At 35.7% G+C, this 25,517-nt stretch overlaps 1 protein-coding gene across 1 annotated transcript in view; it reads right to left on the bottom strand.

Moving 5' to 3' along the window:
* Positions 1 to 3,246: 3,246 nt before the first annotated feature.
* Positions 3,247 to 25,517, bottom strand: part of LOC123558090 (uncharacterized) — a 131,977-nt gene continuing 109,706 nt past the window's right edge. The window contains 13 exon segments of the mRNA XM_053544424.1: positions 3,247 to 5,136; positions 6,214 to 6,361; positions 7,369 to 7,446; positions 8,276 to 8,398; positions 8,730 to 8,869; positions 9,399 to 9,535; positions 9,712 to 9,846; positions 14,927 to 15,060; positions 15,586 to 15,639; positions 17,381 to 17,519; positions 20,472 to 20,686; positions 21,483 to 21,629; positions 24,128 to 24,193. Coding sequence (XP_053400399.1) covers positions 4,988 to 5,136; positions 6,214 to 6,361; positions 7,369 to 7,446; positions 8,276 to 8,398; positions 8,730 to 8,869; positions 9,399 to 9,535; positions 9,712 to 9,846; positions 14,927 to 15,060; positions 15,586 to 15,639; positions 17,381 to 17,519; positions 20,472 to 20,686; positions 21,483 to 21,629; positions 24,128 to 24,193 — 1,665 coding nt within the window. The 3' untranslated portion in view covers positions 3,247 to 4,987.

Raw genomic sequence — 25,517 nt, 5'->3', positions numbered from 1 at the left:
GAAATATTAAGCCACCCTGTAGAGTGGCATTGTGATAAATTAGATGAATAGAACTTTATAATTCCTGAATTTATGTAATTAACCTTTAGCCTGCTGGTGGCAATTAAATAAAGTGATTCTGCCTTTGTGACCAGTGCAGATAACCCTGCACATGCGTGCAGTCTGATCTTGGTCTGCACTGTTCACCATTCAGTCAGTAACTTTTGATAAGCACCCCTTTTAACAGTTGATGGTACTGTCCATATTGAAAGATGGACAAGTTCATTACATAAATTTAGCAGGGTAAGGGTTAATTGCAGTGAGTTGTGTTTACATTGCATGTACCACTGTGTGTTAGCTAATAGTGTAGAGACCTTTGTCTGCTATGTATACATAGGTGGAACACCTTCAAACTTGAACCTCGAAAATCTGGAAATCTTTTAAAACTGAACAATTTTTTTAGTCCCAAGTTTCATTCTCTTTTTTTTTTAAAAGAAAAGATCCCCAAGTATACAGGAACTTACAATTGCATGAAGCTATGAAATACAAGGTTTGGAAACCACTATTGGCCTCACAAGTAAACACATTCAGATGTTGGCCTAATAATGGGAATAACTCTAGCAATAATCTTTGATGATTGAGTAATTGTTTTTGAAAGTTGTTAATCATAGGCGTAGGAGCAGGGGGGGGGGGCCAGCGGGGGCCAGGCCCCCCCAAAGCTAGGAGAGGGGGGCCCAACTATAGTTTGGCCCCCCCCCCAATATTTTGGAAAAGAGATATATAACTTGCAGTCTAATATAACATTTACTTACTTAATTAGCATCATATAATTCTTTTCTACCTGATTTCTGATTTGCATTTGGCCTTCCCTTGTATTCTGACTTGTCTCTTTCCGTAGTGTGAGTACTGAAATCTGTATACGCGCCATGCCAAGGATTGTTTGATTACATTTTATAAAATATTATATCATTCAGCGCAATCACTACAGTTCCGGTTTGAGCATCTGCAAAATCTATGTAACTATTAAGCCTGTTTACGCATGTAAACGTTATGTATTTTTTTGTTTTTCATTTTCCATTCTACGGAAATGATATTTCCACAACTTTATATCATAATTAGACAAATGCAGCGCTAATTGATTGTATGTCCAGGGCTTCAACAGAAGAATGTAAAAAATAGCACACTTAATTAGAACAATACATTTAATATGACTGATTAAGACAGTTCAGTGCCTAGTTGTATGTGTATCATCAGAATAACTTAATGATTGCTAAAACATAGAGGCTTGAGGGGGCCTATGGCCCATCTGGCCCCTGTACAAGGCTTTGTCATGAATAATGCACCGGGGATACCTTGCCGCACCCCCCCCCCCCTGTCACACCTTGCTGCCGGTCGAAAAGGTATGGCCCCCCCCCCCCCCCCCCCCCCCCAAAGTTAAACTCCCTCCTACGCCCATGTTAATAGATACAAAATTTAGATAACAACAGTTCGTCAGGATTACAAGAGACCATAATTTCTCCTCTGGGTCTGATGTTTGTTAAGTTCTTTAAAGAAAAAGAAATCAAAGGCATGTTACGAAAAAGTATGTTTTTGTAATTTGTCATCTTTAAAACTTAACATTTTTTTGTTAAATTTCTACATAATTTTCAAACTAGACTTCCCACTGACAAAAACTCCTCTAAACCAAAAATCTATCTTAACCAAATTTCCATAGGGTGGTAGGTATGGAGAGGTTCCACTGTAGGTTTTCTTTATCCAACAGACACAGGAGGTTGATGCTTTCCAATGTTTAGATCTTGCAGTCACATACTGTGCATCTTTTATTGACTACAGGCAATCGCTCTTATGAAGTATGACAGCCAAGAACACAGGCATTTTTCAATTATCAATTAGAGAGCAACTGATCGAAAACTAAACCCATCTTCTCAAGGGTTGTGTAATTTTCTTTGGCTTGAATATGTTGCTTGTATTCAAATTATACAACAAGTGCACATGAAGGCCTTAACACACATCAAATATGTTATGTATTTCATATAGAAATTGCAATTCAGTCTTTAAGAAGAGCTGTCCGCAAGACAGCCAATGCTTGTTGTCCCAGAAGTAGGAATATTACCTTAAATATTAAAATGTCTGTAGTTTCAATCCAGTATCTGCATTAGTTTTGGAGATAGTAACTTGCATGCAGAACTTTAACCAGGATTTTCTAAGTCCCAAAGGGACAAAATTTGGCCAAAATGCATGTCAGCTTTTTGGACTTGATGCTATCCCCTAGTTTTATAACCTCAAAGACACATGTGAAGTTTCAATTCGATATCTGCATTAGTTTTGGAGACAGTAACTTGCAAGCAAAACTTTAACCAGGATTTTCTGAGTCCAAAAGAGGGCATAATTTGACCAATCAAACTACAAATCAAAGTTCTGGGACTTGACCCAGTGAGGTTGGGCTTTGACAAAGAATTCAATATCAGCGTTAGCTTTGGAGATATTAATTTGCACGCAAAACTTTAACCAGGATTTTCTAAGTCCAAAAGGGGGCACAATTTGGCCAAAATACATGTCAGAGTTATGGGACTTGTCATAGTGAGGTTGATAATTAACCTAGGAAAAAAAAAAAGTTTCACAGCTATATGCCTTGAAGTAATAGCTATATGTACTTGCATGCAAAACTTTAACCAAGATTTTCTAAGTCCAAAAGGGGGCATAATTTGGCAAAAATGCATGCCAGTTACGGAACTTGATGCTATCTCCTAGTTTAATAACCTCAAAGACACATGTGAAGTTTCAATTCAATATCTGCATTAGTTTTGGAGACAGTAACTTGCAAGCAAAACTTTAACCAGGTCCAAAGGGACATAATTTGACCAAAATACAAGTCAAAGTTATGGGACTTGACCCAGTGAGGTTGGGCATTGACAAAGAAAAATAAAAAAAAGGCTCAAAGCTATTTGCCTTTAAATGGTAGCCATATGTACTTGCACGCAAAACTTTAACCAAGGTGTGACGCTAGCACCAACGCCAGGGTGAGTAGAATAGCTAGACAAGTCTTTGAAAAGTCGAGCTAAAAATGCCAGCTTAGCTGAAACTTTTCAAGAACATTTGTCTTGCGACTGCTTTCATAAATTCTTTTACTTTTTTTTTTTAGACTGTTGCAATATTAGTTCTACAAGTTTTGCTCCAAATTCTGACTCTGAACTTTTCTAGCCATAAACTATGGACTTGTATATCACTCAAGTGTCTATATATTTAAGTGAAGAAAAAACCACCATATAAATAAATAAATGCCTTTTATTTTCTATAAAAATGACAATAAACTAGAATCAAACAATAAAACTGTGTAAACAAAAACCAGAGAATGAATTCTCTAACCCTATCACAGTGTATGCAGTACATAGTGTAAATCACAAGTCTATCACAAATGTTCATAATATATAAATAAATACAAAAACAATACTGCAGCATTACAAAATTGAAATACTTATTACATACTTTGAAAACGTTTCATAGTGTTGGTATAAAATTTCTTCATTTTTGCCCAAAGGCCCATTTAGTGGGCATGTGAATCCATGAATTCACATTTTAAAGACTCAATAAACTGCAAGTTTAATTGTTAGCTGGGATTTAATTTCGTGTATTGATTTAACAGTTATAAAATTCATGGAAATAAGTACCGGTAGTACATAAATAATAATGATTTTACACTATATAACATAAAAATGCATATCTATATAACTGTGATTATCTTTTATCATATTGTATTAAAGTTTTGAATTAGAACAAAAATCAGCATTAACTCTGAAGGTTTAACACAATATGGAGTATACCATAAGGCTGAAACACCTTGCTTTATAATTACTTTAAATATAAATTCTGTTTTCCACATTTCAATACTGTAAACCTAGAAATGTTTTCGCGCTTTTTAAATTAGCGCCTTTCGTGGGTAGTATGTTTCCGTGAAATTAAATAGCCGCGAAAAACTCTGATCTAACAAAAACGCGAAAGGTTCTAGCTTCAGCTTAAATAGATCGCTATAAAATGGTTCTGTACTTACATATACCTGGATATTAATAGCTAAAATTCTAGTACCATAATTGTATAAAATGAGAGCACAAATCCACATTAACTCAATTGATTGACAAGTTATTTCTCTATGATGTAACAGCCTTTTCAATATTGATCTGCCAGGCAAACAGGGGATAAAAAGCAGAAAAAAATATGCATCTATCAAACGACATGTAATGCAATTTGTAGTCAGCAGCCAATGCGATATACACATGTATTATTTGTTAGTAAAATATTGTGTCTGTTTCTGCTAAGTGTTGTTTAATCTCCTAACAAAAGATACTGCTTTACATGGAAATAAATGATAGTGTAATAACAGTAATTAACTGACTGTCAATAATCGGTTGTGTGTATAACCGTTGATATGGATGAAAAGGATTGGGGTACATTTATAATGAAATGGTACAAAATACTGAACGTTTTCGAAAATACAATAAATGCAAGTATGCAACTATTACCTTAGCATACTAAATACGTTCACTTGCGACTTCACTTTCGCCGGATTCGCGATGGATATGATTCCGCGAATTTTTATATCCGCGAAAATGTCAACGTTCTGAAACGCGAAACATAGTATCCGCAAACATTTCTAGGTTAACAGTACTTGTGTTAACAAGTAGCATATGATTTTAAGCAATATCTATTGATTAAACCAAAGATTTATAAATAAAGCATGTGTACATCATATCTGAAACTCTAATTTGATGACATAACAAAAGCTCAAGTTACACTGAAATTTCAACTTACATAAGTTACTGTTAATACTCGGTTGTTATTAATTCTTTGATGAAACAGATTCTGTAAGTATGTGACTTAAGTTTTAAGTATCTACTGTCCTCAGGTATAATTTTTACAGAAATAAAGCTGTTGAAATAACACATTCAATTGTCTTTCATCTTTATGCACATATTTATGGGTTTAACATCCCAGACAGATGTTTTTTTTCCAATCATTTTCCAGTCTTGAGATATCTAATTCTGCCCTGGAGTTCTATAGCTTGTCTGTAGTCGGATACTGCCTCTGTTTTCTTGCCAAGTTTTCCACGCACATCAGCTCTACGTTTCAGCACCAGAGGGTCATCAGGATTTAGTTCTAAAGCTAAAAACATGAGGGCAAAATTCAATACTTCTCATTGAACTGAAGGAACAAACATGTACGAATATTGTAATTAAAATGACTGTCTTAATGACAACAAAAGTGAAGAAGCATTAAAATTCTTTACTTTAAAAGTTGAAGAAATATTAAAATTCTCTTGTTACTTTAAAAGTTTAAAGTTGCTATGATAATAAAAACTATTTAGATATTTTAAGGATGTTACTGTTCTTCTTTTGTGTACATGAAGCTCTTGTACAATCTGGCAACTTAAAGATTCATAATAAGTGTTATAGATTAAATCAGCACCACATAAGCTTTTTTATATATACAGTCGACACTGTATTAAGAGACCACCTAAGGGACTGCTAAAAAGTGGTCTCTTAATGGAATGGTCTCTAAATGAATTTCAGACAGATGAAAAGGAAAGTTATCTTTAACTGTTAATGTAACTATATTTATTATGAACATACATGTATGGTTTCAAAATCTGTTTTAACATTGTGAACACTTTTCCAAGTCCACAAACCGTGAAAATTATGGCTAGATTGTTTGTCAGTTTGACTGGTATGAAGGTTAATTGCATTCATTCACGTGCAAAATGTAGTTGCTAATTACACAGATGAAGAAATGCCCGGTAGAAGTTTGGTACCCGGTCGCTTAATAGATACTTTTGTCGAATATTTTACCTGTCGGGACTACATTAATGTGGTCGCTAGTCGTTTAATGGAATGAATTTATATACTGAAAACATTCGGGAGGGATTTTGACTGGTCGTTTAATACAAAAATCGCTTAATAGAGGTGGTCGCAAATACGATGTCAACTGTAATTCACTCGTAATAGCCATTCAAAAGTGTGCTTTGTAATCTTACAAACATACAACATGCAAGTCAGATGCAAATTAACTTTAAATCTGGCAGTATCATTTCTGTAATCTTTACTATCATGAAAAATTAAATCAAAGTCCTATATTTTTTTATATTGATCTATGTGATAAAAAATAAGGTTAGATTTTCACCCAATACTTATCACCGTCTACCTGTCACATATAGCACATCAAAGATAAAACAACCAATGTTACCTTTAGTGAAGTCTTTTTCTGCCATTTCAAACTGTTGTGTTGAGGCATACAGATTACCCCTGTTCATGTACATGTGGGCGGAGTAAGGGCTCAACTTGATGGCAGCTCTGAAATCTTCCAGTGCTCCCTTGGAATCCTTCAACATTACCTAGAAATGGAAGTAGACAAAACTGAGTGCAGTCTTAGATTAACCCTGGAAAATCCACATTGAAAGCAAAAGTAAATGTATGAGACCTGCAATGATACACAACATACATATATTTTGCAAGTGATTAACTTCCTAATCTTCGTGAAAGATGCAAACATTTACAGGGCTAAAACTTGATAGTGACTGAAACCTTTGTAACTAGAGATGCTCTTGAGAAAAGCGCATGTCTCCCACAACTGCCCCTACGAAAAATGTCTAGTTTCTCAAGATGGCTTAGATGAATGGACCCAGTTAGACGGCTTGGACGAGTGGACTCAATCAGTAATTCAAGGGCAATAATTCAAAAAAGCCTAGGCGGATTTGGCTAGTTATCGAACTTGGCCGAGGTCTTATTGTCAAACACATTTTGTTCAAGTTTGGTGAAGATCAGATGAGAAATGTTCGACTTAGAGAGCAGACAAGCTTTGTGACAGACAGACAGACACACAGACTGGAGTAAATCAATATGTCCCCCACACCACTGTGTGGTGGGAGACATAATTACTAAAGGTAGGTTTCAGTGTGATGGATTTGCTAAAAATGTGCAAAGGCACTGACATAGGTTGTAAAGTTTGTGTCGTTGTAAATATATCCATGAACTTTGCATTATCTACTGAAACTTACCATGATATAGATATTCTGTAAGGAATTGGATTCCCTATTATTTATTCTGATTACATTTACGTTTGTAAATATTACATACTTGTATATATGGAGGGCCAGATACAACATAGTCAATGGCCAACTGTTCTCCTTTCTTAAAAAGTCTTCATTATCATTATCATTTTATTGAAATCAGTCTGGATTGCCATTTACTGCATTCCTCTCAACTACAGATATAATGTATGTATATAATGTTGTCTTGCAAATCCACAGAAAACACCTGCTTGTGCTTATTTTGTCTCATGTAAGGACAGAACAATTAAGGTAAAGCAGAAGTTGATAATTATATAAGTACATAAACTTACTCTAGTGATAGCTCTGTTCAGGATGGCAGACTCATCCTGTGGGTTATACTGGACTGTCTTTGTAAAATATTCCAGTGCCTGAAAGCAACAGAGAAACAAACTTAACAGAGTTATCTTTTACTGATTTTTAAAATATTTCTTTTTTTTCCAACTAATGCATATATCATTTGCATGACCATAACATTACTTTCTCATTTTATACTTTCTAATGAAATACTAAGAAATACAAATAAAGTAATAAAATATGTATCTTCAGTCTTTACATTTCAACCACATGATTTATTTTTTCATTAATGTGAAACATATTTTCTGTAGTTTCACTACTTTGAAGAACTTGTTTTTATTTTCTTGGGCAGTGCAGTATCAGCTACAGACAAACAATGCATCTGAATAGTAAAATCAACCATATTTTCAGATTCTAAAATCATCCCCACCCACCACCTCTCAGTTGACTGTAATCAAAAATATGTGTTTTAGTATTCTTTCCTGGTTTCCACTTCTTGGGTGGGTGGCAAAAGAAGTGTACTGTAGGTATTTAGCATGCTTTTGACCATGTCACTCATACTTCCTTTATTTCAGTGACTTACAGTGAAACATTGATCACGGGAGATCACAAAAGGATGAGAAGAATGTAGAGTTACACAGTGTTAAGGCCATTTAAACATAAAAAATGAATGGAAAACGGATGAGCACAACATGAATTGCCCAAGTGAGCCTAAATGCTCGAGTTACTGATGCTAGAGTGAGCAGTATTTAATTCATCAGAAATTACTATAGACTTCTCCCAACCAATTTCCCCTGTAGTAAAGGGAATGTTCAGTTTATAAGGGTTCTGCAGTAGAGAAGGCAGAATGTCAACTCTTTTACTGTTTGTATTGTAGAATTGTTGCAGAATTTATTAGATTACCTGTGAGAACTGTCTACTGTGGAAGTACACATTTCCAGCATTGAAGTACGCCAGGGAATAGGTCTCATCAAGTTCAATAGCTGCCTGGTAGTCACGCATAGCATTTACACGGTCGTCCATAAACTGTAATCATACAAAAAGTAAATGTGTACTTTACAAACATGAGTCAGTAGTTGTAGTTTCATCTGTTGCAGCAAGGTAAATAACAGAGATATAACCAGCCCCAACTAGATGTTCAGGTACAAATTCTACTTCTCCAGAAAATATTTGAATTGTAGAACAGTTGTAATGTATTCAACATAAATTTTGAGACAACCAACTTGCATGAAATGGTTTCAAATGAAATGTTGTTTGAAGAAAAGTGTGAATGACAGATAAAAGATGAGTGATCATAACAGCTCATCCTATGTACTTTGTGCTTAAATGCATTAAAAACTGAAACAGAGTTTTGAACCTGATGTATGACTCCTCTGTTTGTGAGAAGCTCTGCTGTGGGGTTCACTTTGATGGCAGTGTTGATGTCCTGGTAGGAGGCAAACGTATCACTCATCTGGAGGTTAATTATTGACCGACCCTCTAATGCTGGCTTGTAATCTATACAACAACAAGAAACACATAAAGAAATACATTTTTAAATCCTGCTGTCATATGATGCTTTCAATTTTTGTAAGTTTAATTTATATTTCTTTACTTGCTTGTAATGAAAGTTCTTACTGAGCAAGTTGCCTCTTAGAAAAATCAGTGATGGCATCTTCTGAGATTGTCACCACTGTAGTGTTACACTGTATTTTTCACCTTAATCTGAGCAAACTGATCTTACTTGCAAGTTGAGCAGATTTTCACTTGGAACCAATTGTGCAATCCATAGGAACTAAAGTTCAAGTGAACACGGACGGTTGAAACTACAGTGCAGACCATGATCTAATGCAGAAATTGAGAGATACAAATAATAGCATCAGTGGATTTGATTGGATATTTTTCTTGCTGCTTACATGCACATTTTGACACACCTAGCCACCAACTAGACCATAGATCAAAAAAAAAAATTCTCTTTGGGCTGTGCAAAATATTCTAAGCTTACAGAGTTTGAAAATGTCTAAAAAAGATGTCAAAGTGAACGTACTAGGTTTCAGATCTATTGCAGTTGTGAATTGTCTCCACGCTTGCATGAAGTGACCTGACACTTGTAATGTGTACGCTAGATTTACACGTGCTGGCAGATTCATTGGGTCAAAACGTAACACTCGCTCATAATCACGCCTGAAAATGATAAAATCAAATATTACAAAAAAAGCTTTGTAGGAAATAGCAATAATATGAAGAAAACTATGGATCATGAATCTACAGGTTAAAGAAAACTCCTGATGTTTTCATTCAGATAAATTGTCGGTATCACTGAAGCATTTCTGGATGTTATGTATATTAAGTGTACTTACATTGCATATCTAAGGCCCTTCTCATGTCCGTAGTCCATGTAGACATTTCCTCTTGCTATTATACCATCCAGGAAGAAGGGCTGGCTCTTGACACACATTGTGAATGTTTTAACTGCCTCTTGGAGCCGTCCTAACCTAAAGTGGAGATACAAACATAAGTAACAGTCACAGCCTGAGGAAAGACAGCAATATAAAAGTAAGTGCCCTAACTTAAGGTAACATAGCGATACACAAGTAACAATGCCCTAACCTGAGGAAAAATAGCAATATAAAACTAAATGTCCTAATTTGAGGAAAGACAGCAATACACACATAAATATCTTAACTTGAGAAAATGCAGTAATATATGTAACTGTATCAACAAATTGGGACATCTGAGCATAGGTAATTTTACCCACCTAGTGAGGAAAGTATAGATTTGTCCAAGCATGCACCAGGGATAGATATTCCCGTCTTTCCCAAGGGTAAACCCTTGTCTAATAAAGTGTTAACTTAGGTGATGTAACATAGTACTGGCACTATTATGACAATATAAACATATAAATAATGCCAGGATATATCCAGATCTATTTGACAACACCATCTATTTTGAACGTGATACGCAGGAAAAAATGATGTAACATGTCCACTTGTGTTAGACAGCTGTTCTCCCAACCGTTGGGACAGCTTGTATAAACAAGAGCACCACCTTGCGGGTGCTGACGCTCATCTGATTTTTTGGTATAATAGAAAAAATTGTTCTACACATGATTTTCTAAGTAAAAAAAAAGCCATAATTCTTGCAAAAAGCAGGATGGAGTTATGTTTCTTGAGTACAGAGTCAGCTTATGATGGCGAACAAGTGTTGCAAGTTTTAAAGCAATAGCTTTGATAGTTTAGGAGTAAAGCTGACCTAAACATAAAACTTAACCAAGAAATCTGATATTCTCTAAGTCCAAAAGGGGCCATAATTCTTGCAAAAAGCAAGGATGGAGTTATGTTTCTTGATGTACAGAGTCAGCTTATGATGGCGAACAAGTGTTGCAAGTTTTAAAGCAATAGCATTTGATAGTTTAGGAGTAAAGTTGACCTAAACATAAAACTTAACCAAGAAATCTGATATTCTCTAAGTCCAAAAGGGGCCATAATTCTTGCAAAAAGCAGGATGGAGTTATGTTTCTTGATGTACAGAGTCAGCTTATGATGGCGAACAAGTGTTGCAAGTTTTAAAGCAATAGCTTTGATAGTTTAGGAGTAAAGTTGACCTAAACATAAAACTTAACCAAGAAATCTGATATTCTCTAAGTCCAAAAGGGGCCATAATTCTTGCAAAAAGCTGGATGGAGTTATGTTTCTTGATGTACAGAGTCAGCTTATGATGGCGAACAAGTGTTGCAAGTTTTAAAGCAATAGCTTTGATAGTTTAGGAGTAAAGTTGACCTAAACATAAAACTTAACCAAGAAATCTGATATTCTCTAAGTCCAAAAGGGGCCATAATTCTTGCAAAAAGCAGGATGGAGTTATGTTTCTTGATGTACAGAGTCAGCTTATGATGGTGAACAAGTGTTGCAATTTTTTAAGCAATAGCTGTGATAGTTTAGGAGTAAAGTTGACCTAAACATAAAACTTAACCAAGAAATCTGATATTCTCTAAGTCCAAAAAGGGCCATAATTCTTGCAAAAAGCAGGATGGAGTTATGTTTCTTGATGTACAGAGTCAGCTTATGATGGCGAACAAGTGTTGCAAGTTTTAAAGCAATAGCTTTGATAGTTTAGGAGTAAAGTTGACCTAAACATAAAACTTAACCAAGAAATCTGATATTCTCTAAGTCCAAAAGGGGCCATAATTCTTGCAAAAAGCAGGATGGAGTTATGTTTCTTGATGTACAGAGTCAGCTTATGATGGCGAACAAGTGTTGCAAGTTTTAAAGCAATAGCTTTGATAGTTTAGGAGTAAAGTTGACCTAAACATAAACTTAACCAAGAAATCTGATATTCTCTAAGTCCAAAAGGGGCCATAATTCTTGCAAAAAGCAGGATGGAGTTATGTTTCTTGATGTACAGAGTCAGCTTATGATGGCGAACAAGTGTTGCAAGTTTTAAAGCAATAGCTTTGATAGTTTAGGAGTAAAGTTGACCTAAACATAAAACTTAACCAAGAAATCTGATATTCTCTAAGTCCAAAAGGGGCCATTATTCTTGCAAAAAGCAGGATGGAGTTATGTTTCTTGATGTACAGAGTCAGCTTATGATGGTGAACAAGTGTTGCAATTTTTTAAGCAATAGCTGTGATAGTTTAGGAGTAAAGTTGACTAAAACATAAAACTTAACCAAGAAATCTGATATTCTCTAAGTCCAAAAGGGGCCATAATTCTTGCAAAAAGCAGGATGGAGTTATGTTTCTTGATGTACAGAGTCAGCTTATGATGGCGAACAAGTGTTGCAAGTTTTAAAGCAATAGCTTTGATAGTTTAGGAGTAAAGTTGACCTAAACATAAAACTTAACCAAGAAATCTGATATTCTCTAAGTCCAAAAGGGGCCATAATTTTGCAAAAAGCAGGATGGAGTTATGTTTCTTGATGTACAGAGTCAGCTTATGATGGCGAACAAGTGTTGCAAGTTTTAAAGCAATAGCTTTGATAGTTTAGGAGTAAAGTTGACCTAAACATAAAACTTAACCAAGAAATCTGATATTCTCTAAGTCCAAAAGGGGCCATAATTCTTGCAAAAAGCAGGATGGAGTTATGTTTCTTGATGTACAGAGTCAGCTTATGATGGCGAACAAGTGTTGCAAGTTTTAAAGCAATAGCTTTGATAGTTTAGGAGTAAAGTTGACCTAAACATAAAACTTAACCAAGAAATCTGATATTCTCTAAGTCCAAAAGGGGCCATAGTTCTTGCAAAAAGCAGGATGGAGTTATGTTTCTTGCTGTACAGGGTCAGCTATTGATGGTGAACAAGTGTTGCAAGTTTCAAAGCAATACCTTTCACAGTTTAGGAGAAAAGCTGACCTAAACATAAAACTTAACCAGGCAACGCTGACGCCGATCAAGTGATGAAAATAACTCATCATTTTTTTTTTCAAAAAATCAGATGAGCTAAAAACCTCGCTGACGCTGGGTTTTTAATTCCACACTGTTCCTCAGGTAAGGAAAACCCCGTCATACATACAGGCATGTAAGATCCTTATAACCTTTCTTACTAGGTAGGTGACCACTCAAACCTGAGAAAGGTTAGTGATATGAGTAACTGCTTTAATCTGAGTGGACACTGGAACACAGTGTAACTGTCCTTGCCTAAGGGGACACTGCAGCCACCTATGTGACTGTCCTAGTCCAAGGAGACATTGCAGCCTAAGTGACTGTCCTAGCCTATGGGGGCATTGTAGACTAGATGACTGTCCTAATCTGAGGAACACTGCAGCATAGGTGACTGTCCTAATCTGAGGGAACACTGCAACATACTGTGAAATCATTTAAATTCGCTGACATAAAATTTCACGAAAACATGAAAAAGGACTGTTTCGTGCGGGCTTTAACATCGCGCATTTTCAATTTTAGAAATGAAAAAATATAATTAAAAAATAATAGCGCGGTCTTAAATCCACGCATCTGTCCTAGTGCGAAATACGCGAAAATTCGTCCTACGCAAATAAAAATGATTTCACAGTATGTGACTCCCCTAATCTGAGGGAACATTGTAGACAAGGACTGTCCTAATCTGAGGGAACATTGTAGATAAGGTGAATGTCCTAATCTGAGGGAACTTTGTAGATTAGTTGACTGTCCTAATCTGAGGGAACATTGTAGACTAGGTGAATGTCCTAATCTGAGGGAACATTGTAGACTAGGTGAATGTCCTAATCTGAGGGAACTTTGCAGACTAGGTGAATGTCCTAATCTGAGGGAACTTTGCAGACTAGGTGAATGTCCTAATCTGAGGGAACTTTGCAGACTAGGTGAATGTCCTAATCTGAGGGAACATTGTAGACTAGGTGAATGTCCTAATCAGAGGGAACTTTGTAGACTAGGTGAATGTCCTAATCTGAGGGAACTTTGTAGACTAGGTGAATGTCCTAATCTGAGGGAACATTTCAGCATAGGTGACTGTCCTAATCTGTGGGAACATTGTAGAGAAGGTGAATGTCCTAATCTGAGGGAAAAATGTACTATAGGTGACTGTCAGACATTGCAGTGTAGGTGACTATCCTATTCTAAGGGGACATAGCAGCCAAGGTGACTGTCCTATTCTAAGGGGACATTGCAGTCTAGGTGAATGTCCTAACCTGAGAGAACATTGGAACATAGGTAACTGTCCTAAACTGAGTGGATATTGGAGCCTGATTGACTGTCCTAATCTGAAGAGGAAATGCAGCATAGATAAGGGGACATTGCAGTACAGGGGACTGTCCTAAATTGAGGAGCACTGAGCATACCGGTATATGTGGTTGTCTACGCCTAAAGAAAGGTAGAAATATATGTATCTGTGCCAAGCTGATGGTGGTAATTGTCCTAATGTGAGGGTAAACAAGATTTCTTTTAAAACTATTCTTACCTGCAGCTTAATATGAGTAACTGTCCAAAGAACTGGCAAAATTGTAACATACACAAAACTCCTATCATTTAAGTAACTAAGCCAGTTTTGAGGGTTGAAGAAGTGAATATCAAATGGATGACACTGGAGTGCTTTTGTAGTGCACATACTAAACACACTGACGCTCATTATAGGAAAAGTGAATTTTTCATATACATGTATATTATTAATTTCCTTGTAGTACCCTGCTTTCTCCAGCATTATCTATTATGCCAGTCCACTAAGAAAGTTATGAATAAAATATTGTAACACTTTACTTTAATGATAATAATTCTGGATAGATTATTTTTATAGATTATTAGATTTGTATTGAGAAATATGTATGAGTTCCGCAGCTGAAATATTGCAATATTAGTCAGTGAAAGAACAAGTGCATATTTCTCTCGATCCAGATCTAATAATCTTTTTATTACTTAAAATAATTATATAAATGATAAAATTGTTCTTAAGCCTGAGTAAAACTGAAAATGACGTCGCTAAAGAATTTTTTAATGCGACGAGATGCATGAAACTGAGTTCATAAATCACATACCTGATATGAAACTTGAACATCAATATGGAAAAATATTGACGTTTTAGGTTCCGTTGAAACTAAGAATAGTTTTTAAATGATATGTAATATTGATTTTATATTAACTTACTTGTGATAGCAGAGGCCTAGTGTATGAAGGATCTTGTGATCGTTGGGATTCATGTTGGCCGACATCTTGAAATCATACAGGGCATTCGTGTAATCACGCTTCTCAAAATACAGTAATCCTCGGTTAATCAGCACCTATTGTAAAACAATAACCAATATATCCATTAATAACTGCTTACAGCTGAAATGAGAAAAGTTTTCAACTTACAGCATATACACTATACTGTAACTGTACACTGTGAAAACATTTTCGTGGTTTTGACTCAAAGGGCTATTTCTCTGGTATAAATTTGTGGACTTCCACCTATGAAGATAAAAGAAATGAGAATTTTATTTGTTTGTTTCAATTTTAATTTCACTGATGCAACAACAAGATTTACAAAAATTAATCCCTCGTGAAGATGTCACAGTATAAGGAAAGTCACAACGAAGCCAATCCTCTTCATGCAAATGCTAAAATCTGGGCTGTCTTTTTTCAGTAATTTTAACAACAGTAACTTTATATCCCTCAATGAAGGGGCACATGAATTCCTTTCAGGAATCAATTAAATTCATTCTTTGCAATTCTTTGGTACAAGAAATTCTTAATCAGATGACTGTGTGCTTGTTCAGCAAGTGTAATACTTGCTTGTTCTTTAGTCATTTAAAACAGAAACTAACCTTCAGTTTGAGTGAATCACCAAGAAGTAGGACAATCCCATAGTCTGTGAGAGCCTGAAAGTAGACCACAATCACTTACCACAAAATCAAGTAAAACATTAATAATTTGTTGTGCTACAGTTTAACTACACTTGATCACATATTCAAATGAAATAACAATATCCCTGTTATCCTATAACATTAATTTGCACAATAAAATATATTGCATACATAAGTATGCTAAAGTGTAACCACATTTAGGTTCATATTCATCATAGTTTTGCGATTTAGAACTTCAACATGCTAAACTTTCCCTTTGCTATATTTCAAATTTTAACAGTACCTTGGCATTTTCATAATTAGTTGTAACTCTAATATGAAATAAGGCACTGCCTCAATCAGGAATCGATCCGTCTTCAACTCATCCCATAACATTTGAAAAGAACAGTATAATGACAGCACGGAAGGACACATTTTTTAATTCCAGAGTTCATACAGATCTTGGATACAAGAATTCCATGACTTTTCCATGACATTGCCTGGTTTTCCATGACGCAATCCAAACATACGAAACTCGAAATAAATGCAGATTTGTATGATTGATGTGATGTTATTAGTTTCAGTGTCCATAATATTTCAGCCCTTGTTACATCCTCCTTAGACACAAAGGAGTCTATCCCACTGGCACTTTGTCTTGGACATTGTTCCTGAGTGGGTGGCGGAATACACATATCAGACACGATAGTTTTCTCGCCTTTTGTTTCCACAGGTTTGAAAAAAGATTTTAATGTGTCACATGTTTTTGTCGTTTTATCATGGAGTTCAATGCTTGCAACGTGTTTTCCACCTTTCATGTGCGATTTTATTGCAGTTTCGCCCATATTTGACAGATCGATAAGTTTGTCACAGACGGTGCATAAGGCTTTCCTGTTATCCGACTTGAAAGGCTTTAACCATGCTTTGTACTGTTCATTCCTTTCCCAGTTAGTGTTGTATCGGCAACTTCTTTTCTGACTCATATTTTACTATTTTTTAGCTATTTCATGCTTAGTTTCGTTTTTGAAAGTACAACAAAAATAAACCGGAAACGGTGCAATAGTAAACTTAACTATCATTTTGTACCCAACCAGATTCGACCCCAATATTGACATAAATTACTGATTGTTCGACCCACAGATTTAGCAGAAATAAAAACCCACAGAATTAACCCGCTATATGGTATTGTATTGTATTACAGGTAATTTTCGCCTCTTGGATAGGCACACCCTCCAAAGAGGTATATTTATTTATATGAACTGTGTTCACTAGGTGCTTTTATTTACAAGTGCACACTACGTGTATATATACCATATTATATCTATATTTGTATTGATGTGCAAGACGTTGCAGTTCGGACAAGTTATGTGGACGCTTATTATGCACGAGGAAAAAGCGTATTCTTCCAAAAAATCTGAATTCAGACGCTCTGTGCATGTGCCAGAAGTACACATTTTTTAATTCGATAGTATATACCTCATTTGGTATATCACATGCTACCGTAGAGGGATTGTTCCCGATTTTTGTTGCTTTGTGGCGAAAATTGGTAGGATCGATTCCATAATAACATTTATGATACTTTAGCATTTTCTAGACTTGGTAGTATTACTAATGGGTATTTCAGATATCTTAGCATTTTCAAGATTAAGTGGTATTGCTAATGTGCATTAAAAACTCCTTAGCATTTTCTTGACTTAGTGGCAGTTGCAACAGCACATATTTAAGATACCTTAGCATTTTAAAAGAGTTAGGGGTTACTCTAATAACATGTATTTGTTACCTTTTGATAGTCCCTATTCTCCTGGTAGCATACAGCTCTGTTGAAGTACGCTAGTGCACATGTACTGTCTATACTTGCTGCCTTGGACAGATCTCTGATCGCCAGCTCGTAAGCCTTGATATGGTACTTCAATGCCCCTCTAACATATAGAATAAGAAATATATCAGGTAATCCATGATACCCATATCTTAGAGCAGTACAAAACCTTTCATTTATTCAATTTTCTAGATGCTCTGAATCTTTTAATCTATTTAATATAATGTATTACATTATAAACTGTTCTGTTTATAACTTACATTCAATAGGTAACAAAATTTCTAACTAGATCTAACAACTAAGCGATGGCAAACATTATTTCAATATTAAAAAGGTTATAATATATTTTTCAACTTTTTTGAAGCATTAAAATGAAAATAATACAAAAAGATTTTTTTTCTGAAAATATGCAGTGAAACACCGCTCGCTTGAGCATTGATGATTCGAGCACCCGGGCTCGCTCGAGCAGTTCATGCGGTCCCGGCCGATTTCCTTCTTTTTTTCTATGTGAAATCACCATGGCTGGGTCGAGCACTGATAACTCGATTGCTCAAGCATGACACCTGGTCCCTGTGTATTAACTGACTCTTTGTTGCTTCTGGCAAACTCTAGCAGAGGTGTCAAAATTGTTCACACCTTCGGCGGTCAGAATGTATCGGTTAATTTAAAATTTTCGCACGCCGTGATAATTGCGTGGTCTATTCCCCGACTATCTTAAATGTTTGTTTGTCAGTATTCGATCTTATAATGAGATTAATTATTGATGAAAGGTTGAAGAAAAGTTTTAGTGATCAAATATTGATCAATTACTGTTTGTTTTAGATTAAAGCAAGAATGTTATTACTTATTACATCTTTCTGCGGGATCGAGATCTTAATATTTTAATCAGCAGTTGTTTGCATGCAAATAAAGGAAATAATATAGCCTTTTCATAAAATTGAGACAATAATCATAAAATCTTAATTTGGAGAAGAAAATTGCAAATTAGAGTTGACAAATTTGAACAAGAGGACCATGATGGTCCTGAATCGCTCACCTCTTCCCATATGACCCAGTTTTGAGTATGACGTCATTTTTTCTATTATCTGACATAGTGACCTAGTTTTTGAGCTCATGTGACCCAGTTTTGAACTTGACCTAGATATTATCAAGATAAAAATTCTGACCAATTTTCATGAAGATCCATTGAAAAATATGGTCTCTAGAGAGGTCAAAAGATTTTAATAATTTTAGACCTACTGACCTAGTTTTTGACCGCAGTTGACCAAGTTTCAAATTTGACTTAGATATCATCAAGATGAACATTCAGACCAACTTTCATACAGATCCCATGAAAAGTATGGCCTCTAGAGAGGTCACAAGGTTTTTTTATTATTTGACCTACTGACCTAGTTTTTTATGGCATGTGACCCAGTTTCAAACTTGACCTAGATATCATCAAGATGAACATTCTGACCAATTTTTATGGAGATCCATTCACAAGTATGGTCTCTAGAGAGGTCACAAGGTTTTTCTATTTTTAGACCTAATGGCCTAGTTTTTGACCGCACATGACCCTGTTTCAAACTGGACCTAGATATCATCAAGATGAACAATCAGACCAATTTTCATACAGATCCCATGAAAAATATGGCCTTTAGAGAGGTCACAAGGTTTTTCTATTATTTGACCTACTGACCTAGTTTTGATGGCACGTGACCCACTTTCAAACTTGACCTAGATATCATCAAGATGAACATTCAGACCAATTTTCATACAGATCCCATGAAAAATATGGCCTTTAGAGAGGTCACAAGGTTTTTCTATTATTTGACCTACTGACCTAGTTTTTGACCACACATGACCCACTTTCGAACTTGGCCTAGATATCATCAAGGTGAACATTCTGACCAATTTTCATGAAGATCTCATGAAATATATGGCCTCTAGAGGTCACAAGGTTTTTCTATTTTTAGACCTACTGACCTAGTTTTTGACCGCACATGACCCAGTTTCGAACTTGACCTAGATATCATCAAGATGAACATTCAGACCAACTTTCATACATATCCCATGAAAAATATGGCCTCTAGAGAGGTCACAAGGTTTTTCTATTATTTGGCCTACTGACCTAGTTTTTGATGGCATTTCAAACTTGACCTAGATATCATCAAGATGAACATTCAGACCAATTTTCATACAGATCCCATGAAAAATATGGCCTCTAGAGAGGTCACATGGTTTTTCTATTATTTGACCTACTGACCTAGTTTTTGACCACACATGACCCAGTTTTGAACTTGACCTAGATATTATCAAGGTGAACGTTCTCACTAATTTTCATGAAGATCTTGTGAAATATATGGCCTCTAGAGAGGTCACAAGGTTTTTCTATTTTTAGACCTACTGACCTAGTTTTTGACGGCACGTGACCCAGTTTCAAACTTGACCTAGATATTATCAAGGTGAACATTCTGACCAAGTTTTATGAAGATCTTGTGAAATATATGGCCTCTAGAGAGGTCACAAGGTTTTTCTATTTTTAGACCTACTGACCTAGTTTTTGAAGGCACGTGACCCAGTTTAGAACTTGACCTAGATATCATCAAGATGAACATTCTGACCAACTTTCATAAAGATCCCATGAAAAATGTGACCTCTAGAGTGTTCACAAGCAAAAGTTTACGGACGGACGCACGCACGGACAGACGCACGGACGGACGACGGACACCGCGCGATCACAAAAGCTCACCTTGTCACTTTGTGACAGGTGAGCTAATAAAAAAATAAAAAGTCTTAGTTGTCTCTCCACATGTGCCATTTACAAATTACATAGTGAAACGTCTATCACAGATCTAACGTTTGTAATACATTTTTTAAAAATGTCATGAGTGTGTTACTATAACGCATCACCGTTTCCTCTGCAAATGGTCTGCAAATGACAACTGGTAAAATAAACTTCATTTTTCTTTGTATGTTGGTCATGTTTGGGTCAATCGAAACCATGGATAACTCGAGCATTTTGCTCATCCCCTTGCAACCTCGAGCAAGCGGTGTTTAGCTGTATATATATTACCTATAAAGATAAGCTCTGACACTGTTTGGCTGGAGTTTGATTGCCTCATTACAGTTGAGGATTGCCTTTGTATAGTTGCCTTTAGTTCCATAGTAACAGGCACGTGACAGGTACGCCTGGAATATCGTTGGATTGATTGCCAAGGCCCTGTTGAAATCCTGTATACCTTTAGACATCTTCAGTTTCATCCGTGCCATACCTCTCTGATACAGTGCCTACAGAACACAAACATCTTCAATCAGTTGGAGTAAATAGCAGATTTTACACTTTAGTTCCTTTCCTTATGTGTTTTAAGTGAAAGACCTACAGTCAAACTTTGTTCACTTGAACTTCACGGAACAGGCAAAAATTGTTGAAGTTATCCGTAGTTCGAGCCATCGAACAATATACATTATACAGGGACTTTGCCGGGACCTGAAGATGCATTCGATTTAGAGGCAGTGCTCGAATGATCCAAGTCCGAGGGAACGAAGTTTGACTGTACAAAAATGTGCTGATCTGAGAATGTTTTAAGGTACGTAAGGACAGACCTACAAGACATTCATGACCATTTACTAAATACTAGTCAACTGGAGGTGTCTGTCAGTCACCTCTGAGACCAGGTTGGGCCTCAGTCCACCTTGTAGAGGACACTTACTTATACACAGAACAGGCACATCAGTGAATTCACTTACTTTAGTGTATTACTTCACTTAAATTACGATATCCAACTAAACACAGACTACAAATTGGGAAACCACTGACATTTATTAAAACTTTAAGTCTGAAATTATGACTTTCCTATCAAAATGCTAAAATTTTAAATTTGCTCTTTTTGCATGAACAGACTATGCCTTTTTTACGAAACCTTGTTTGAAGATGTGACCTGCAGTTACACAAAGGTCTCCAAGTTTTCATCGGGTATGAAGCATTTTAAAATTCTTTCAGTGACTTTAAATCTTAGTCTAAATTCTGATGAGCCCTGGTGCCAGGGAAATATGGATAAAAGTGACTTTATATCATTCCTGTTACCTCTGCCATGGAAGAATTCAGTTTGATGGCATCTGTGAATGCATTAAGGGCATCGAGGTAATTTCTCAGCTCCATGCTACACTGACCAATCAGGTAATGGGCATCGGCTGCCTCCTGTGGCCAAGGATCTCGTGCCTTCCATGGTTTCTGTACAAAGAAAAGGAAACTTTAAAAACACAAAATAAATTATTATCATTATCATTATAATTCATATAATTATATCTGCAGCTTGAAATATATATGCATTAGTATAACAGGGAGTATCTTTATAATAATTAAGTAACTATAAAACTCTTGGATAATAATTTCAAACTTTCATTCTTTTCTTTATTCAACAAAACGTAATGACGGAAATTATAACAAAAATACTCTGTACGTATTTAACCCACATTGACCATACCACAGCCTCAAAGCAAATACTTCATAACAGAACACGGAAAGACTTATTTCTCAATTAGCTGGAAGCTTTAAAGCTCTATTTTTTCAAAATACTCATTAAGAAGAAAGTGTTTTTTTGTTGTTGTTTTTTTACTTTACAGCAACATACACGAAAAACTCATCACCTTATAAAATGTATGCCTGTCAGTGCTTACTTTTGAGATAGAAGTAAATTAGGCAGAATGATGTCTTTATAATAAAATTTATTTAACTCATTACATACATGGCATTTAGGAAGAAAAAAAAAGCTTTTTTTCTTAGCATACAATACTAAACTAAACAAATAAATCCCTTAACACTAAACTATAACATAGTGTAAACAACAGTTTAGCAATAATCTAGATTAGTTTGTGCAGCAAGCACCAGGTATGACCTTCACCCCAGCATGTCCCAGAAGCAGTAGTTGAAGCAAGCATTATCTGAATTTAAAACAATTTTTATGCTTCCCACTTCTAAGGTTTATTCATACAACAGAATTGTCTTTAAAGAACATAACATAGTATAAAAAAATGAAAAATTGACGTAAAAAACATTAACATTTTTAAGGTCACATAGCTTAAGTGAATGAGCTTGTCAAAGACTGGAAGAAATTTTTACATTTTACCTTATATACGCTTTAGTAAATCACAATCTCTTAAAGTCAGGTACTGGTTATCTAGCATTTTCGACTATAAATGCATTTCATTCTACCTACAGCGGTGGTGGCTATATTTATTCATAAAAGGTTCTATACAAGATGGATGCTGTATGGTTATGTTGAAAAATAAAGGAGACCTAAGCATGGCCTCATAAATTTGATAAATTGTTTGGTGGAAAGATGTTATCAGAGATTTCATCATGGGAAAAGACCATCCACCCGCATGGACAGATATATAGAACCTTCAAAATATTTCTTTATTATGCTGCCAAACTGATAATGGCAACACATCCCTTAACTTGATTTTACAAACAACCTTAATGTGTTAAAACAAAGTGGCCACGTATTTGACAGAATATTTTCATACAATAGGTCAATGTATAAAAACTCAGCCACAGAGGCATAGTATAATTTCTAAACCAAACATCAGGGTTGTTATTTCTTTTCAAAACAAACTACACAGCATAACAGAAGAACTTTTTAACTAGAAATGTGTCACAGACACACATGTCCCCACAACATGAGAAAGATCACAGGCATAGTACTGCTCACAAACTAAAAGAAGGACCTTTGGCCCTATTTATTTATAAAAAAAAAATATTGTAGGAAAACCAGAAAATTTAGTGAAAATTGGCTAATTTCAACCAAGGACTGTGACCTTGACCTTTGAGCTAGTGAAATGGTTTTGCGCATGACACATCATCTATCCATGCTTATCATTTGTGTCAAATTATTTTGAAATCGAACCTTGCATGTCAAATTATTGTCTAATGGATGACCATTGTACGGAATGTTCCAATTTGCACTGAATCAAATATGTTTGCTCTTTTCTCTGACACTACTAACAAGAATGACCTTAACCTTAGATGCTTAGTTTTGTGTCAAATTCTATTTCAGTGAGGCAATCATTTCCACCAGTTTTAAACATTGTTTCATGAATGTCAAAATTTCTGTTCAGAGAAGATCAGACACAACCTTTGATCCCCAAGTGTGACCTTGGCCTTTGTGATAGTGCTGGACATATTTCTTTAGGGGAAACAATTGTGTTAATGAGTTCAAAGATGGCTCCATACTTGTCAAAATATATTCCAAACCAATCAGACATGACCCCCTTGACCCTTGACCTTTGAGATAAGGGACTAGGTCTTGTTCAAGACTCACCATCTCAATGAGGCAAGCATATCTGATAATTACAAAGACTGATCCATGTATGTTCAAGTTACAGTTTGGAGTTGGTCAGACATGACATTTGACACAAAGTGTGACCTTGACTTTAAGATAGGGGTCTTGCCCTTGCGTGTCACATGCAGTCTTACTAAGGTAAACATTTCTTCCAATCAAAGTAGAGACTGCGCTATATATGTCTAAGTTACAGGACAGATAGATGCACAAACACCTGAATTATACAATAAAAAACCATTTCAACAACTGTCAAAATCTAATAAAAAAGTAAAATAAATGCTTTAACAAAAAAGGAACTATTGAAAAGAAAACATCTGTTTCCAAGATAATGAACAAAACAGTTTAACCATAAAACATAATGTCCCCTGTAACCTGTCTAAGCTACAACCTGTTGCAATAATATTGGTATCTCTTTTCCATAAACAAAGGTGCTGCTTTTTTTGGCCTTTGGTTCCTAAGAACAATATAAGTGTGGTTATAACAAAACAACTCTTTAATCTTTATCATAGCTTCTGTAAATATTTTCAAAGCAATCAATATAAAAAGCAGGGCTCCGGAAATTTTGAGAACTCAATCGGTCCGAAAATCCTGACATCGGCGCTACCCCACCCACCGCATTACCAATATACCATATTTGTAAAACGTGATAATAAGCATGTCATGCATTAAAACTGAGTTACCGGTCAACGCGAGTTACCATACAATGAAGACAGTTATTCAGTGTTATGTGTGACCGTTACTTTGTTTAAATTTCGATGTTTTTCCGAGAGTACTTGCAAGGATAAAATTATCGAGGCATACACCGTGTACCTAACTAGTCTAAAAGCCAACGCACGTGACTTCGGTACCGTATTTGTCATGTTTCCTCATTCTTTGACGGAATTTTATAAAATACAATGCGTCAAATTGAATTACACGACACATATTCTCTGCTATACATCCTCAGTATTTTAAGAATACTCTGCCGCGGACTGAATGTGTACGTTATGTGAACGGTGAGATCGAATTTCCCGCATGTGTAGTACCATTTTGTCACGCCGGTTTGCCACGGATATTTCATTTGCATTAGGGACAATACGGACCATGGGACAACCCGGACCAGACAACCCGGACCATTTTTGGGACAACCCGGACCATACTGGGGACAACCCGGACCGTGTTCTAGGACGACCCGGACCATGTTTTAGGACGACCCGGACCATAATTATAATAATATATATGTGAGCAATATTCATTGTCAGTAAACTTGAAGAACCTGAAATCAAAGGATGTGCGTTCCATTTCGGCCAGGCACTGTTCAGAAAGGTGCGAGATAGTGGATTGCAGGTAATTATGTCAAGCATTTGAAATTATTAATTGGCATTGAAAGAAATAAGATCGCAATATTTGATATAACATTGAAGTAATGATATATGATGTGGCGAGAAACCACAAATTTACTTTGTTTCTTTCTGAAACATGTGATTCAATATAACGGAAGTATTATAAAACAAACAAGTATTCGGATAGTATTCATATTCATAAATATTTAACTATTTCTCTTTTTCATTTTCAAGTGTACCGCAATTCATTAAATAAACCATATTATATTAACTTATTGTAATGAATAGAAATCACATGACATTTTACTATATAAAGATATTCCTTCTATTTTACAGACTGCCTATACTGAGCGTGATGCCGTCTACCGCCTACTCAGAAAGACCTTCGCTTAACCACTGCTGCCTGCCGAGGACATCCCAGCAGCATTTAACAAGCATCGAGAGAAAAGCAACGAT

This window comes from Mercenaria mercenaria, chromosome 5 (assembly GCF_021730395.1).
Source record: "Mercenaria mercenaria strain notata chromosome 5, MADL_Memer_1, whole genome shotgun sequence".
Lineage (NCBI taxonomy): Eukaryota > Metazoa > Mollusca > Bivalvia > Venerida > Veneridae > Mercenaria > Mercenaria mercenaria.
This window is presented reverse-complemented; position numbering and strand designations above follow the sequence as displayed.